At 48.7% G+C, this 17707-nt stretch overlaps 1 protein-coding gene across 3 annotated transcripts in view; it reads left to right on the forward strand.

Annotated features, from left to right (window-relative positions):
• kiaa2012 (KIAA2012 ortholog) overlaps positions 1 to 15097 on the forward strand; it is an 81755-nt gene extending 66658 nt beyond the window's left edge. For all 3 annotated transcript variants that reach the window (XM_090230752.1, XM_036975361.2, XM_036975360.2), the window contains exons 22-24: positions 7516 to 7688; positions 8313 to 8532; positions 11284 to 15097. In XM_090230752.1, the coding sequence (XP_090086878.1) occupies positions 7516 to 7688; positions 8313 to 8532; positions 11284 to 11467 (577 nt within the window). In that variant the 3' untranslated portion in view covers positions 11468 to 15097. The remainder of the gene's footprint in view (positions 1 to 7515; positions 7689 to 8312; positions 8533 to 11283) is intronic.
• The last annotated feature ends 2610 nt before the right edge of the window (positions 15098 to 17707 follow it).

Below are 17707 nucleotides of genomic sequence, written 5' to 3' on the forward strand. Positions count from 1 at the left end.
GAGAAATTGCAAGTTAGGCTGCCTGTTCGTACCCAGATTCAAAAGATTTGCAGCCTCCTTGACGCTGTGTTGAACCTCCTCAGCAGTCTCTCGTTCCTCACGGAACTTGCTTGTAAGATCCCTCTCCAAATGCCAGTTGAATCAGCTTTCCTCCTGTGCTCCGTCTATGCTCACTGAACACATATTTTCAATGTTGAAAGAGAGTTCTTGCAAGTTGCCTTGGATGCTCCAAAATGTTAATCCCAGTTTCAATGCCATCATCACAGTAGGTTTAGCTGCTAGAGGACAGGAGTATTTATCCAAAATGTTAATCCTAGTTTCAATGCCATCATCACAGTAGGTTTAGCTGCTAGAGGACAGGAGTATTTATCCAAAATGTTAATCCCAGTTTCAATGCCATCATCACAGTAGGTTTAGCTGCTAGAGGACAGGAGTATTTATCCAAAATGTTAATCCTAGTTTCAATGCCATCATCACAGTAGGTTTAGCTGCTAGAGGACAGGAGTATTTATCCAAAATGTTAATCCCAGTTTCAATGCCATCATCACAGTAGGTTTAGCTGCTAGAGGACAGGAGTATTTATCCAAAATGTTAATCCTAGTTTCAATGCCATCATCACAGTAGGTTTAGCTGCTAGAGGACAGGAGTATTTATCCAAAATGTTAATCCTAGTTCCAATGCCATCATCACAGTAGGCTTAGCTGTTAGAGGCCTGGACTATTTATCCAAAATGTTAATCCCAGCATCAAATCAAATTTTATTTGTCACATACACATAGTTAGCAGATGTTAATGCGAGTGTAGCGAAATGCTTGTGCTTCTAGTTCCGACAATGCAGTAATAACCAACAAGTAATCTAGCTAACAATTCCAAAACTACTACCTTATAGACACAAGTGTAAGGGGATAAAGAATATGTACATAAAGATATATGAATGAGTGATGGTACAGAGCGGCATAGGCAAGATACAGTAGATGGTATTGAGTGCAGTATATACATATGAGATGAGTATGTAAACAAAGTGGCATAGTTAAAGTGGCTAGTGATACATGTATTACATAAAGATGCAGTAGATGATATAGAGTACAGTATATACATATACATATGAGATGAATAATGTAGAGTATGTAAACATTATATTAGGTAGCATTGTTTAAAGTGGCTAGTAATATATTTTACATCATTTCCCATCAATTCCCATTATTAAAGTGGCTGGAGTTGAGTCAGTGTCAGTGTGTTGGCAGCAGCTACTCAATGTTAGTGGTGGCTGTCTGATGGCCTTGAGATAGAAGCTGTTTTTCAGTCTCTCGGTCCCAGCTTTGATGCACCTGTACTGACCTCGCCTTCTGGATGATAGCGGGGTGAACAGGCAGTGGCTCGGGTGGTTGTTGTCCTTGATGATCTTTATGGCCTTCCTGTGACATCGGGTGGTGTAGGTGTCCTGGAGGGCAGGTAATTTGCCCCCGGTGATGCGTTGTGCAGACCTCACTACCCTCTGGAGAGCCTTACGGTTGTGGGCGGAGCAGTTGCCGTACCAGGCGGTGATACAGCCCGACAGGATGCTCTCGATTGTGCATCTGTAGAAGTTTGTGAGTGCTTTTGGTGACAAGCCGAATTTCTTCAGCCTCCTGAGGTTGAAGAGGCGCTGCTGTGCCTTCTTCACGATGCTGTCTGTGTGGGTGGACCAATTCAGTTTGTCTGTGATGTGTACGCCAAGGAACTTAAAACTTACTACCCTCTCCACTACTGTTCCATCGATGTGGATAGGGGGGTGTTCCCTCTGCTGTTTCCTGAAGTCCACAATCATCTCCTTAGTTTTGTTGACGTTGAGTGTGAGGTTATTTTCCTGACACCACACTCCGAGGGCCCTCACCTCCTCCCTGTAGGCCGTCTCGTCGTTGTTGGTAATCAAGCCTTCCACTGTTGTGTCGTCCGCAAACTTGATGATTGAGTTGGAGGCGTGCGTGGCCACGCAGTCGTGGGTGAACAGGGAGTACATTAGAGGGCTCAGAACGCACCCTTGTGGGGCCCCAGTGTTGAGGATCAGCGGGGTGGAAATGTTGTTGCCTACCCTCACCACCTGGGGGCAGCCCGTCAGGAAGTCCAGTACCCAGTTGCACAGGGCGGGGTCGAGACCCAGGGTCTCAAGCTTGATGACGAGCTTGGAAGGCACTATGGTGTTAAATGCAGAGCTGTAGTCGATGAACAGGATTCTCACATAGGTATTCCTCTTGTCCAGATGGGTTAGGGCAGTGTGCAGTGTGGTTGAGATTGCATCGTCTGTGGACCTATTTGGGCGGTAAGCAAATTGGAGTGGGTCTAGGGTGTCAGGTAGTGTGGAGGTGATATGGTCCTTGACTAGTCTCTCAAAGCACTTCATGATGACGGAAGTGAGTGGTAGTCGTTTAGCTCAGTTACCTTAGCTTTCTTGGGAACAGGAACAATGGTGGCCCTCTTGAAGCATGTGGGAACAACAGACTGGGATAGGGATTGATTGAATATGTCCGTAAACTCACCAGCCAGCTGGTCTGCGCATGCTCTGAGGGCGTCGGCTCAATGCCATCATCACAGTAGGCTTAGCTGTTAGAGGCCTGGAGTATTTATCCCAAATGCTCTGCATAACTTTAGTCCAATTTTCTTCTCCAGATCGGGCCATTTCAGTCTGTAGAAACTGGCGTGCGACAATAAACTCAGCTTCCACAAAGTCTCCTGAGATTAAGTCCAGCAGTGGTTTCACCTTTTCCATAAAGGTTTCCTTGGCTGGGTGCAAGGCACACAGGGCCTCAACAAGTTGGCTGTTTGGTTGGTTAAATCATGCTGACCTTTCTCCCAGTACAGCATCCAGAGTGCTGAAAAACAGTTTCTTCCCTCTAGGTTAGTGTCGGCTCAGCGGCCTTGGACTAGGTAATTAGTGTCGGCTCAGCGGCCTTGGACTAGGTGATTAGTGTCGGCTCAGCGGCCTTGGACTAGGTGATTAGTGTCGGCTCAGCGGCCTTGGACTAGGTGATTAGCGTCGGCTCAGCGGCCTTGGACTAGGTGATTAGCGTCGGCTCAGCGGCCTCGGACTAGGTGATTAGTGTCGGCTCGACGGCCTTGGACTAGGTGATTAGTGTCGGCTCAGCGGCCTTGGACTAGGTGATTAGCGTCGGCTCGACGGCCTTGGACTAGGTGATTAGCGTCGGCTCAGCGGCCTTGGACTAGGTGATTAGTGTCGGCTCAGCGGCCTTGGACTAGGTGATTAGCGTCGGCTCGACGGCCTTGGACTAGGTGATTAGCGTCGGCTCAGCGGCCTTGGACTAGGTGATTAGTGTCGGCTCAGCGGCCTTGGATTAGGTGATTAGCGTCGGCTCGACGGCCTTGGACTAGGTGATTAGCGTCGGTTCGACGGCCTTGGTCTAGGTGATTAGCGTCGGCTCAGCGGCCTTGGACTAGGTGATTAGCGTCGGCTCGACGGCCTTGGACTAGGTGATTAGTGTCGGCTCGACGGCCTTGGACTAGGTGATTAGTGTCGGCTCAGCGGCCTTGGACTAGGTGATTAGCGTCGGCTCAGCGGCCTTGGACTAGGTGATTAGCGTCGGCTCGACGGCCTTGGACTAGGTGATTAGCGTCGGCTCGACGGCCTTGGACTAGGTGATTAGTGTCGGCTCAGCGTCCTTGGACTAGGTGATTAGCGTCGGCTCGACGGCCTTGGACTAGGTGATTAGCGTCGGATCGACGGCCTTGGACTAGGTGATTAGCGTCGGCTCGACGGCCTTGGACTAGGTGATTGGTGTCGGCTCGACGGCCTTGGACTAGGTGATTAGCGTCGGCTCGGCAGTTTTGGACTAGGTGATTAGTGTCGGCTCGACGGCCTTGGACTAGGTGATTAGCGTCGGCTCGACGGCCTTGGACTAGGTGATGAGCGTCGGCTCAGCGGCCTTGGACTAGGTGATTAGCGTCGGCTCAGCGGCCTTGGACTAGGTGATGAGCCTCGGCTCGACGGCCTTGGACTAGGTGATTAGCGTCGGCTCAGCGGCCTTGGACTAGGTGATTAGCATCGGCTCAGCGGCCTTGGACTAGGTGATTAGTGTCTGCTCGACGGCCTTGGACTAGGTGATTAGTGTCGGCTCGACGGCCTTGGACTAGGTGATTAGCGTCGGCTCAGCGTCCTTGGACTAGGTGATTAGTGTCGGCTCAGCGTCCTTGGACTAGGTGATTAGTGTCGGCTCGACGGTCTTGGACTAGGTGATTAGCGTCTGCTCAGCGGCCTCGGACTAGGTGATTAGTGTCGGCTCAGCGGCCTTGGACTAGGTGATTAGTGTCGGCTCAGCGGCCTTGGACTAGGTGATTAGTGTCGGCTCAGCGGCCTTGGACTAGGTGATTAGTGTCGGCTCAGCGGCCTTGGACTAGGTGATTAGCGTCGGCTCGACGGCCTTGGACTAGGTGATTAGCGTCGGCTCGACGGCCTTGGACTAGGTGATTAGCGTCGGCTCGACGGCCTTGGACTAGGTGATTAGTGTCGGCTCAGCGGCCTTGGACTAGGTGATTAGTGTCGGCTCGACGGCCTTGGTCTAGGTGATTAGCGTCGGCTCGACGGCCTTGGACTAGGTGATTAGCGTCGGCTCGACGGCCTTGGACTAGGTGATTAGCGTCGGCTCGACGGCCTTGGACTAGGTGATTAGTGTCGGCTCAGCGGCCTTGGACTAGGTGATTAGCGTCGGCTCGACGGCCTTGGACTAGGTGATTAGCGTCGGCTCGACGGCCTTGGACTAGGTGATTAGCGTCGGCTCGACGGCCTTGGACTAGGTGATTAGCGTCGGCTCGGCAGTTTTGGACTAGGTGATTAGTGTCGGCTCGACGGCCTTGGACTAGGTGATTAGCGTCGGCTCGACGGCCTTGGACTAGGTGATGAGCGTCGGCTCAGCGGCCTTGGACTAGGTGATTAGTGTCGGCTCGACGGCCTTGGACTAGGTGATTAGCGTCGGCTCGACGGCCTTGGACTAGGTGATTAGCGTCGGCTCAGCGGCCTTGGACTAGGTGATTAGCGTCGGCTCAGCGGCCTTGGACTAGGTGATTAGTGTCGGCTCGACGGCCTTGGACTAGGTGATTAGCGTCGGCTCGACGGCCTTGGACTAGGTGATTAGCGTCGGCTCAGCGGCCTTGGACTAGGTGATTAGCGTCGGCTCGACGGCCTTGGACTAGGTGATTAGCGTCGGCTCAGCGGCCTTGGACTAGGTGATTAGCGTCGGCTCGACGGCCTTGGACTAGGTGATTAGCGTCGGCTCAGCGGCCTTGGACTAGGTGATTAGCGTCGGCTCGACGGCCTTGGACTAGGTGATTAGTGTCGGCTCAGCGGCCTTGGACTAGGTGATTAGCGTCGGCTCGACGGCCTTGGACTAGGTGATTAGCGTCGGCTCGACGGCCTTGGACTAGGTGATTAGTGTCGGCTCGACGGCCTTGGACTAGGTGATTAGCGTCGGCTCAGCGGCCTTGGACTAGGTGATTAGCGTCGGCTCAGCGGCTTTGGCCTCTGTGGCAGACTTCTCCCCTCCACTTTGATACGAAGCTGCCATTGTGCCCTGGCGAAGCCACTTTCTAATATCCATCATGCTACCTACCTAACTGTTAACATTAGCTAAATTCCATCCAGCTGCACTGTGATTTTTTTTTCAGGTAGTACGTAACTTTGAAAATTAATCCACTTTTGGTTTTCAACTGGTAAATTGTGTATGACGTACATATGATGCATGCAAGTGAGTTTTATGAATGAAGCATACACAATAAATCGGCTGGGCATGACGGAGTAGGTCGATTGTCGGACAGAATAGGGATACAAAACTGATGGAGGAAACTATTCCAACTAAGGGTCCCTCCTCGTGGCACCGGGCCTGGGCAGGTAGCCTAGCTGTTAAGAGCACTGGATCACTAACCAAAAGTTTGCTGATTTGAATCCCCGAGCTGACTTGTTGACAAATTTGTCAATGTGCCTTTGAGCAAAGCACTTCACTCTAGTTGCTCCTGTAAGGCGCTCTGGATAAGAGCATCTGCTAAATTATTAAAATATACAGTGCCTTGCGAAAGTATTCGGCCCCCTTAAGTTAATACTCTGTAGCGCCACCTTTTGCTGCGATTACAGCTGTAAGTCGCTTGGGGTATGTCTCTATCAGTTTTGCACATCGAGAGACTGACATTTTTTCCCATTCCTCCTTGCAAAACAGCTCGAGCTCAGTGAGGTTGGATGGAGAGCATTTGTGAACAGCAGTTTTCAGTTCTTTCCACAGATTCTCGATTGGATTCAGGTCTGGACTTTGACTTGGCCATTCTAACACCTGGATATGTTTATTTTTTAACCATTCCATTGTAGATTTTGCTTTATGTTTTGGATCATTGTCTTGTTGGAAGACAAATCTCCGTCCCAGTCTCAGGTCTTTTGCAGACTCCATCAGGTTCTCTTCCAGAATGGTCCTGTATTTGGCTCCATCCATCTTCCCATCAATTTTAACCATCTTCCCTGTCCCTGCTGAAGAAAAGCAGGCCCAAACCATGATGCTGCCACCACCATGTTTGACAGTGGGGATGGTGTGTTCAGCTGTGCTGCTTTTACGCCAAACATAACGTTTTGCATTGTTGCCAAAAAGTTCAATTTTAGTTTCATCTGACCAGAGCACCTTCTTCCACATGTTTGGTGTGTCTCCCAGGTGGCTTGTGGCAAACTTTAAACAACACTTTTTATGGATATCTTTAAGAAATGGCTTTCTTGCCACTCTTCCATAAAGGCCATATTTGTGCAATATACGACTGATTGTTGTCCTATGGACAGAGTCTCCCACCTCAGCTGTAGATCTCTGCAGTTCATCCAGAGTGATCATGGGCCTCTTGGCTGCATCTCTGATCAGTCTTCTCCTTGTATGAGCTGAAAGTTTAGAGGGACGGCCAGGTCTTGGTAGATTTGCAGTGGTCTGATACTCCTTCCATTTCAATATTATCGCTTGCACAGTGCTCCTTGGGATGTTTAAAGATTGGGAAATCTTTTTGTATCCAAATCCGGCTTTAAACTTCTTCACAACAGTATCTCGGACCTGCCTGGTGTGTTCCTTGTTCTTCATGATGCTCTCTGCGCTTTTGACGGACCTCTGAGACTATCACAGTGCAGGTGCATTTATACGGAGACTTGATTACACACAGGTGGATTGTATTTATCATCATTAGTCATTTAGGTCAACATTGGATCATTCAGAGATCCTCACTGAACTTCTGGAGAGAGTTTGCTGCACTGAAAGTAAAGGGGCTGAATAATTTTGCACGCCCAATTTTTCAGTTTTTGATTTGTTAAAAAGTTTGAAATATCCAATAAATGTCGTTCCACTTCATGATTGTGTCCCACTTGTTGTTGATTCTTCACAAAAAAATACAGTTTTATATCTTTATGTTTGAAGCCTGAAATGTGGCAAAAGGTCGCAAAGTTCAAGGGAGCCGAATACTTTCGCAAGGCACTGTAAATGTAAATGTTTTTTATAGTAATGATCTCTTCCTGCAGGCTGAGGAGACTGGCTGAGGAGGAAGAGAGACAAAGGTTAGAGGAGAAGGAGACTGAGAGGAGAAGACGGGAGCAGGCGGAGAAAGAGAGGGAGTGGAGGAAGAAGGAGCAGAAGAGACGACAGTTGGAGATGATTCAGAAGATCAGACGGGAGGAGGAGGAACGCAGGGCAGGTGAATGACTCCACACACACCTGTCCCAGGTATAAGAGCGGTAGCTTAGGGCCCCCGGCTGCTAGGCTTTTCAACTTACTACTGATAGTAAGAACAGTAAAATACAACAGGTGCTGTAGCGAAATTTGGTTGTGCATCTGCAGTTTTTTTCTTGTTATGTCACTCACTGACACTCACTCAAATAGCCACGTCAGCTAACAATTTTTAGATTGGTAGTTAGTCTAGCCAGCTATCTAAACTTGTAATAATCATGGTCGAATACCGACCGGGCACGTGTCCAGGGGCACCAGGGGGCCCCCATTGATTTTCTTAGTCATTAACTCAGATATCACAGTAACACAGCATAAGTCTTGTAGAATTGCAGGTATGTGGCTGTAGACCTTCAAAGAAATGATCTCTGCCCCATGGCAAAATGAGTCGAGTTGCAGGAAATGAACATAAAAACTATCATTGTTCTCTCCGCCATCAAGAGTGGGGCCACTAAAACATTTTGCCACGAGGTACGGGGCCCCACAAACAAATCTCGCTTAGGGCCCCCAAAAGGCTAGGGCCAGCCCTGCAAACACACACATACACACACACAGACCTGAATATAACAAGTGTGTCCCCTCCACTCTACTACAGCTGAGTTGGAGCTGCAGCGACTAGAGGAGGCGATGAGTAAGGAAGAGGAGAGGAGGAGGCTGGCAGCGATGGAGGACCATGAGAAGAGGGAGTACCTGCAGAAACAGAAGGAGGAGGAAGAGGAGAGGAAGAAGGCAGTGGAGGAGAGAAAAAGCAGAGAGGAGGAGGCAGCGCAGTGGGCAAAAGAAGAGGCACGACTACAAGCTGAACTGTTTGCCAGGTATCTCAATCTCTTCATCGTTGCTGCCATGTCCAATCCTTTACAGCAGAAGGGACGTGTAGTGCCAGTAGTTCCCTGAAAACATGACCCATGAGCATCAACATGTGAAGTGCATAGGAGCATGTCAAATTGGGTGTCAAATGAAAGCTAACATTTTTGGGAAATGAAGGCATAGATACATTTTCCCCCATTTTCTATCTTCAAAATGGGCAGTTCCACTATACCAGACTCAGATTTTCACTTTAAAATGTATGCCAAACAAAACTTAAAAGTTTAAGAAACCAACTCTATACACAAGGACTACTTTGAACAATTTACACAGAACATTTCACAAAAACGCATTTACTGAAAGAACTGTGCAGATGCAAACTTTGGTAAAAGAATTACAATATCATCTCCCTCAGTATTTTACATTATCCAGAAACTCTTAAATGTCTGCTTCGAACTAAGATTCAAAGATGTCTTCAGAAAGAAGTGGGTTTCATCTATGACATGATACCTTGGGTTTTAATTGTTTTATTGGGTTTTTTAAACTACAGTAGATGAAGTGGATTTACATCAGGACCAGGGTGGTAGGCCTGGCTAACAGGGTACAGGGTGGTAGGCCTGGCTAACAAGGTCCAGGGTGGTAAGCCTGGCTAACAGGGTCCAGGGTGGTAGGCCTGGCTAACAGGGTCCAGGGTGGTAGGCCTGGCTAACAGGGTACAGGGTGCTAGGCCTGGCTAACAGGGTACAGGGTGCTAGGCCTGGCTAACAAGGTCCAGGGTGGTAAGCCTGGCTAACAAGGTCCAGGGTGGTAAGCCTGGCTAACAGGGTCCAGGGTGGTAGGCCTGGCTAACAGGGTACAGGGTGATAGGCCTGGCTAACAAGGTCCAGGGTGGTAAGCCTGGCTAACGGGGTCCAGGGTGGTAGGCCTGGCTAACAGGGTCCAGGGTGGTAGGCCTGGCTAACAGGGTCCAGGGTGGTAGGCCTGGCTAACAGGGTCCAGGGTGGTAGGCCTGGCTAACAGGGTCTAGAGTGGTAGGCCTGGCTAACAGGGTCCAGGGTGGTAGGCCTGCCTGGCTAACAGGGTACAGGGTGGTAGGCCTGGCTAACAGGGTACAGGGTGGTAGGCCTGGCTAACAAGGTCCAGGGTGGTAGGCCTGGCTAACAGGGTACAGGGTGGTAGGCCTGGCTAACAAGGTCCAGGGTGGTAGGCCTGGCTAACAGGGTCCAGGGTGGTAGGCCTGGCTAACAGGGTCCAGGGTGGTAGGCCTGGCTAACAAGGTCCAGGGTGGTAAGCCTGGCTAACAGGGTCCAGGGTGGTAGGCCTAGCTAACAGGGTCCAGGGTGGTAGGCCTGGCTAACAGGGTTTGGGGTGGTAGGCCTGGCTAACAGGGTACAGGGTGGTAGGCCTGGCTAACAAGGTCCAGGGTGGTAGGCCTGGCTAACAGGGTCCAGGGTGGTAGGCCTGGCTAACAGGGTCCAGGGTGGTAGGCCTGGCTAACAGGGTCCAGGGTGGTAGGCCTAGCTAACAGGGTCCAGGGTGGTAGGCCTGGCTAACAGGGTCCAGGGTGGTAGGCCTGGCTAAAAGGGTCCAGGGTGGTAGGCCTGGCTAACAGGGTTTGGGGTGGTAGGCCTGGCTAACAGGGTCCAGGGTGGTAGGCCTAGCTAACAGGGTCCAGGGTGGTAGGCCTGGCTAACAGGGTCCAGGGTGGTAGGCCTGGCTAACAGGGTCTAGAGTGGTAGGCCTGGCTAACAGGGTCCAGGGGGGTAGGCCTGGCTAGGCTAACAGGGTCTAGGTTGGTAGGCCTGGCTAACAGGGTGTAGGGTGGTAGGCCTGGCTAACAGGGTCTAGGGTGGTAGGCCTGGCTAACAGGGTCTAGAGTGGTAGGCCTGGCTAACGGGGTCCAGGGTGGTAGGCCTGGCTAACAGGGTCCAGGGTGGTAGGCCTGGCTAACAGGGTCCAGGGTGGTAGGCCTGGCTAACAGGGTCCAGGGTGGTAGGCCTGGCTAGGCTAACAGGGTCCAGGGTGGTAGGCCTGGCTAGGCTAACAGGGTCCAGGGTGGTAGGCCTGGCTAACAGGGTCCAGGGTGGTAGGCCTGGCTAACAGGGTCCAGGGTGGTATGCCTGGCTAGGCTAACAGGGTCCAGAGTGGTAGGCCTGGCTAGGCTAACAGGGTCCAGGGTGGTAGGCCGGGCTAACAGGGTCCAGGGTGGTAGGCCTGGCTAACAGGGTCTAGGGTGGTAGGCCTGGTTAGGCTAACAGGGTCTAGGGTTGTAGGCCTGGCTAGGTTAACAGGGTCCAGGGTGATGGACCTGGCTAACAGGGTCTAGGGTGGTAGGCCTGGCTAGGTTAACAGGGTCCAGGGTGGTAGGCCTGGCTAGGCTAACAGGGTCCAGGGTTGTAGGCCTAGCTAACAGGGTCCACGGTGGTAGGCCTGGCTAGGCTAACAGGGTCCAGGGTGCCAGGCCTGGCTAAGAGGTCCATAACATGAAGGTGTGTCAGTAAGAGGAAGTGGACAGGAGTGTATTCATTACGCCTATTCTGTTGCATTAAGTGCAATCTCCATTGCCTTGATTCATCACATCCTCTCGCCTCTCTCCTCAAAACCCATTGGATGAGGTCAGAGGTCCCGCCCCTCTGACCTCATCCAAATTGGGTTTTGAGAAGGAGGCGAGAGGATGTGATGAATCAAGGCAATTGAGATTGTCCCCTAGAAAAGTATATATTTTTTTGTCCCATCTCTTCCTCCCTCTCTCCCATCCACAGGCAGAGGGCTTTACTAGAGCAGCAGCTGCAGTTCAGACGAGGCCTGCTGACGGAGGCCGGGGCTCTGGGACAGACTCAGGACATCTCTCGAGCCTGGGTCTACTCTTACTTCCAGCTCATACAACTACTGGGGCTGGCTGAGGTCCCCACAGCACAGGAAGACTCACCCAAAGACATGTCCTAGAATGTAAGGGAAAACTAGGGGATGTGGCTGACCAGCAAACCAGTGTTGAATTTCCAAATGGGTTAAAATGAGGTTATGTTTAAGGTAAGGGTACGATTAGGTCGGGCTGTCAATGGGATGCTAGTCAGTCACGTCCTTTAGTCACGTCCCTTCAGTCACGTCCCTTCAGTCACGTCCCTTCAGTCCCTTTAGTCAGGTCCTTCAGTCACGTCCTTCCGTCACGTCCCTTCAGTCACGTCCCTTTAGTCACGTCCCTTCAGTCACGTCCCTTTAGTCACGTCCCTTCAGTCACATCCCTTCAGTCCCTTTAGTCAGGTCCTTCAGTCACGTCCTTCCGTCACGTCCCTTCAGTCACGTCCCTTTAGTCACGTCCCTTTAGTCACGTCCCTTTAGTCACGTCCCTTCAGTCACGTCCCTTCAGTCACGTCCCTTCAGTCCCTTCAGTCACGTCCCTTCAGTCCCTTTAGTCACGTCCCTTCAGTCCCTTCAGTCACGTCCCTTCAGTCCCTTTAGTCACGTCCCTTCAGTCCCTTCAGTCACATCCCTTCAGTCACGTCCCTTCAGTCACGTCCCTTCAGTCCCTTTAGTCACATCCCTTCAGTCACGTCCCTTTAGTCACGTCCCTTCAGTCCCTTTAGTCACATCCCTTCAGTCACGTCCCTTTAGTCACGTCCCTTCAGTCCCTTTAGTCACGTCCCTTCAGTCACGTGCCTTCAGTCCCTTCATTCCCTTTAGTCACGTCCCTTCAGTCACATCCCTTCAGTCCCTTTAGTCACGTCCCTTCAGTCACGTCCCTTCAGTCCCTTCAGTCACATCCCTTCAGTCACGTCCCTTCAGTCACGTCCCTTCAGTCCCTTTAGTCACGTCCCTTCAGTCACGTCCTTTAGTCACGTCCCTTCAGTCCCTTCAGTCACGTCCTTTAGTCACGTCCCTTCAGTCCCTTTAGTCACATCCCTTCAGTCACGTCCCTTCAGTCCCTTTAGTCACGTCCCTTCAGTCCCTTTAGTCACGTCCCTTCAGTCACGTCCCTTCAGTCCCTTCAGTCCCTTCAGTCACATCCCTTCAGTCCCTTCAGTCACGTCCTTCAGTCACGTCCCTTCAGTCACGTCCTTCAGTCACGTCCCTTCAGTCCCTTTAGCCACGTCCCTTCAGTCACGTCCCTTCAGTCATGTCCCTTCAGTCACGTCCCTTCAGTCACGTCCCTTCAGTCACGTCCCTTCAGTCACGTTCTTCAGTCACGTCCCTTCAGTCCCTTCAGTCACGTCCCTTTAGTCACGTCCCTTCAGTCATGTCCCTTCAGTCACATCCCTTCAGTCACATCCCTTCAGTCACGTCCCTTCAGTCACGTCCCTTCAGTCACGTCCCTTCAGTCACGTCCCTTCAGTCACGTCCCTTCAGTCACGTCCCTTCAGTCCCTTTAGTCACGTCCCTTCAGTCACGTCCTTCAGTCACGTCCCTTCAGTCACGTCCTTTAGTCACGTCCCTTCAGTCACGTCCTTCAGTCACGTCCCTTCAGTCCCTTTAGTCACGTCCCTTCAGTCCCTTCAGTCACGTCCCTTCAGTCACGTTCCTTCAGTCACGTCCCTTCAGTCCCTTCAGTCCCTTTAGTCACGTCCCTTCAGTCCCTTTAGTCACGTCCCTTCAGTCCCTTTAGTCACGTTCCTTCAGTCACGTCCCTTCAGTCACGTCCCTTCAGTCACGTCCCTTCAGTCACGTCCTTCAGTCCCTTTAGTCACGTCCCTTCAGTCCCTTTAGTCACGTCGCTTCAGTCACGTCCCTTCAGTCACAACCTTCAGTCACGTCCCTTCAGTCACGTCCTTTCAGTCACGTCCTTCAGTCCCTTCAGTCACGTCCCTTCAGTCACGTCTCTTCAGTCACGTCCCTTCAGTCACGTCCCTTCAGTCACATCCTTTAGTCACATCCCTTCAGTCACGGCACTTCAGTCACGTCCCTTCAGTCACATTCTTCAGTCACGTCCCTGCAGTCACGTCCCTTCAGTCACGTCCCTTCAGTCACGTCGCTTCAGTCACGTCGCTTCAGTCACGTCCCTTCAGTCACGACCTTCAGTCACGTCCATTCAGTCACGTCCTTTCAGTCCCTTCAGTCACGTCCCTTCGGTCACGTCCCTTCAGTCACGTCCCTTCAGTCACGTCCTTTAGTCACATCCCTTCAGTCACGGCACTTCAGTCACGTCCCTTCAGTCACATTCTTCAGTCACGTCCCTTCAGTCATGTCCCTTCAGTCACGACTCTTCAGTCACGTCCCTTCAGTCACGTCCCTTCAGTCACGTCCCTTCAGTCACGGCACTTGCAGGATTGCAGAATTTTTACAACTGCAAAGCTTTTGGCACAGGTTAGTCACTTAATTAAAGCCAAAACTCTGAGCGCACAGATTCGATGTGCAAATGTAGCTTTGATTCACAGAAGATTCACCAGTCGCAAGTTCAGTAAATTAGTTGCAGTCGCAAGTTTAGTAAATGAGTTGCAGTCGCAAGTTCAGTAAATGAGTTGCAGTCGCAAGTTTAGTAAATGAGTTGCAGTCGCAAGTTCAGTAAATGAGTTGCAGTCGCAAGTTTAGTAAATGAGTTGCAGTCGCAAGTTTAGTAAATGAGTTGCAGTCGCAAGTTTAGTAAATGAGTTGCAGTCGCAAGTTTAGTAAATGAGTTGCAGTCGCAAGTTTAGTAAATGAGTTGCAGTCGCAAGTTCAGTAAATGAGTTGCAGTCGCAAGTTTAGTAAATGAGTTGCAGTCGCAAATTTAGTAAATGAGTTTGCAGTCGCAAGTTTAGTAAATGAGTTGCAGTCGCAAGTTTAGTAAATGAGTTGCAGTCGCAAGTTCAGTAAATGAGTTGCAGTCGCAAGTTCAGTAAATGAGTTGCAGTCGCAAGTTAAATGAGTTCCCGTCGCAAGTTAAATGAGTAGCAGTCGCAAGTTAAATGAGTTGCAGTCGCAAATTTAGTAAATTAGTTGCAGTCACAAGTTAAATGAGTTGCAGTCGCAAGTTCAGTAAATGAGTTGCAGTCACAAGTCAAATTAGTTGCAGTCGCAAGTTTAGTAAATGAGTTGCAGTCGCCAGTTTAGTAAATTAGTTGCAGTCGTAAGTTAAATGATTTGCAGTCGCAAGTTTAGTAAATTATTTGTATTCATCTTATTGAATTTATTCACTTTAACTGTTAATGTAATGATGTTATAAATCAATCACCAACCTACTTCAGGATTAGCCCCTTTTTTCAATTTTCGCCTAAAATGACATAACCAAATCTAACTGCCTGTAGCTCAGGCCCTGAAACAAGGACATGCATATTCTTGGTACCATTTGAAAGGAAACACTAAAGTTTATGGAAATGTAAAAGGAATGTAGGAGAATATAACACCAGATCTGGAAAAAGATAATACAAAGACAAAACCAACTGTTCTTTTGGATTTATTTTGCACCATCATCTTTGAAATGCAAGAGAAAGGCCATAATGTATTATTCCAGCCCAGGTGCAATTTAGATTTTGGCCACTAGATGGCATCAGTGTATGTGCACATTTTTAGACTGATCTAATGAACCATTGTATTTCTGTTCAAAATGTTGTATGAAGACTGCCCAAATGTGCCTAATTTCTTTATTAAAACCTGTTGTGACTAGGGGGCAGTATTTTCATTTTTGTAAAAAAAAAAACGTTCCCGTAGTAAACGGGATATTTTTCAGGACAAGATGCTAGAATATGCATATAATTGACAGCGTAGGATAGAAAACACTCTAAAGTTTCCAAAACTGTAAAAATATTGTCTGTGAGTATAACAGAACTGATGTTGCAGGTGAAAGCCTGAGAAAAATCCAATCCGGAAGTGCCTCATGTTTTGAAAGCGCTGCGTTGAGCAGTGAATTGGCTATCAACCAGATTACTCTTTCTCCATATTCCCGAAGGTGTCTACAGCATTGTGACGTAGTTTTACGCATTTATGTTGAAGAATAACCGTAAGCGGCTACATTGCGCAAGTGGTCACCTGATGCTCCCAGAGAGATTCTCGCGTAAAATACAGAGGTAGCCATTACTCCAATCGGTCCTACTGAAAAACAAATTGTCCCGATGGATATATTATTGAATAGATATTTGAAAAACACCTTGAGGATTGATTATAAACGTTTGCCATGTTTCTGTCGATATTATGGAGCTAATTTGGAATATTTTTCGTCGTTTTCGTGACTTCAATTTCCGGGCGATTTCTCAGCCAAACGTGAAGAACAAACGGAGCTATTTCACCTACAAAAAAAATATTTTTGGAAAAAAGGAACATTTTCTATCTAACTGGGAGTCTCGTGAGTGAAAACATTGAGAACTTGTGGTCAATCCTCAAGAGGTGGGTGAACAAGGGTCTGAATAATTATGTAAATAAGGTAAGTATAATTTAAAATACATTTGCAAAAACTTCTAAAAACCTGTTTTTGCTTCGTCATTATGGGGTACTGTGTGTATATTGATGAGGAAAATGTTTTATTTTAATACATTTTAGAATAAGGCTGTAACGTAACAAAATATGGAAAAAGTGAAGGGGTCTGAATACTTTCCCGAATGCACTCTATAATGGAACAGCATACAGTGGCTTATGAAAGTATTCACCCCCTTAGCATTTTTCCAAATGTTTTGCCTTACAACCTGGAATTAAATTAGATTTTTGGGGGGTTTGTATCATTTGATTTACACAACGTAGCTACCACTTTGAAGATGCAAAATAACACACACAAAAAACACACAAAAAATAAGACAAAAAAACTTGAGCGTTCTTCAAGGCAAAACTGCTCCAGCTCCTTCAAGTTGGATGGGTCCCACTGGTGTACAGCAATCTTTCTGTACAGCAAGTGATAACACAGATTCTCAATTGGATTGAGGTCTGGGCTTTGACTAGGCCATTCCAAGACATTTAAATGTTCCCCCTTAAACCACTTGAGTGTTGCTTTAGCAGTATGCTTAGGGTCATTGTCCTGCTGGAAGGTGAACCTCCGTCCCAGTCTCAAATCTTTGGAAGACCGAAAACAGGTTTCCCTCAATCATTTCCCTGTATTTAGCGCCATCCTTCAATTCAGACCAGTTTCCCGGTCCTTGCCGATGAAAAACATACCCAGAGCATGATGCGGGCACAACCTTGCTTCACTGTGGGGATGGTATTCTCGGGGTGATGAGAGGTGTTGGGTTGCACCAGACATAGTGTTTTCCTTGATGGCCAAAAAGCTACATTTTAGTCTCATCTAACCAGAGTACCTTCTTCGATATGTTTGGGGAGTTTCCCACATGCCTTTTGGCAAAAACCAAACGTGTTTGTTTTTTTTTTTCTTTAAGCAATGGCTTCAGGGTTATCTTTGGTGTCTTTGTCGCCTCTCTGATTATAATGCCCTCCTTGCCTGTTTGGTGAGTTTTGGTGGGCGGCCCTCTCTTGGCAGGTTTGTTGTTTAAATAATGGATGTAATGGTGCTCCGTGGGATGTTCAAAGTTTCTGATATTTTTTATAACCTAACCCTGATCTGTACTTCTTGTTGGGGAATAATCAGAATTAGTTGGTAACATAGGTAAGATGTTTTATATTCATCATATGTTTGCGAGTTACTTCTCATCAGCATGTTTATTTTGGTATAATACTGTGGCCGGGTTGCAGTCATCTGTTTTCTGTCAGGACTAAGTTACTTGGGCCGCAGAGAGGGGAGAGGTCAAGCGTGTATCTCTTGGCTCCACAATGTCTGTGTGCCAGTCAATGTGTCTCTGTGATCTTGTCAAGGAGGGGTGGATTTGATATATGCCTGTTGATATGAGGATTTGTTTTATGGTTCTGAGAGAGAGAAAATAACATAGTTTAGGAGACAAAGCTGAACGATAATTTATGGCCAATGCTGTCTGGCTATGTGTGTCTTTGCTATAAAGGATCTCAGTTGCAATGTGTAAGGGCTCTCAGAGAATTCATTGATAGACACTGGATTGATCTGAGTCACAGAGTTGTGATGGAGCTCATTTAATTAAAGATGGACTTTGTGATAACTCTGACTTGTGTGGTTTGCTCTCATGATTTGGAGGACATTTCCACGACATTCTCCACAACTTTGTCCCTGACCTGTTTGGAGAGCTCCTTGGTCTTCATGGTGCTGCTTGCTTGGTGGTGCCCCTTTGTTTAGTGGTGTTACAGACTCTGGGGCCTTTCAGAACAGGTGTAGACCGCATTATCTACCTAGAGAATTCTCTTCGATTATAATCACAGCCGTATATA

The sequence above is a fragment of the Oncorhynchus mykiss genome, chromosome 3 (assembly GCF_057628025.1).
Source record: "Oncorhynchus mykiss isolate SJ-2025 chromosome 3, ASM5762802v1, whole genome shotgun sequence".
Classification (NCBI taxonomy): domain Eukaryota; kingdom Metazoa; phylum Chordata; class Actinopteri; order Salmoniformes; family Salmonidae; genus Oncorhynchus; species Oncorhynchus mykiss.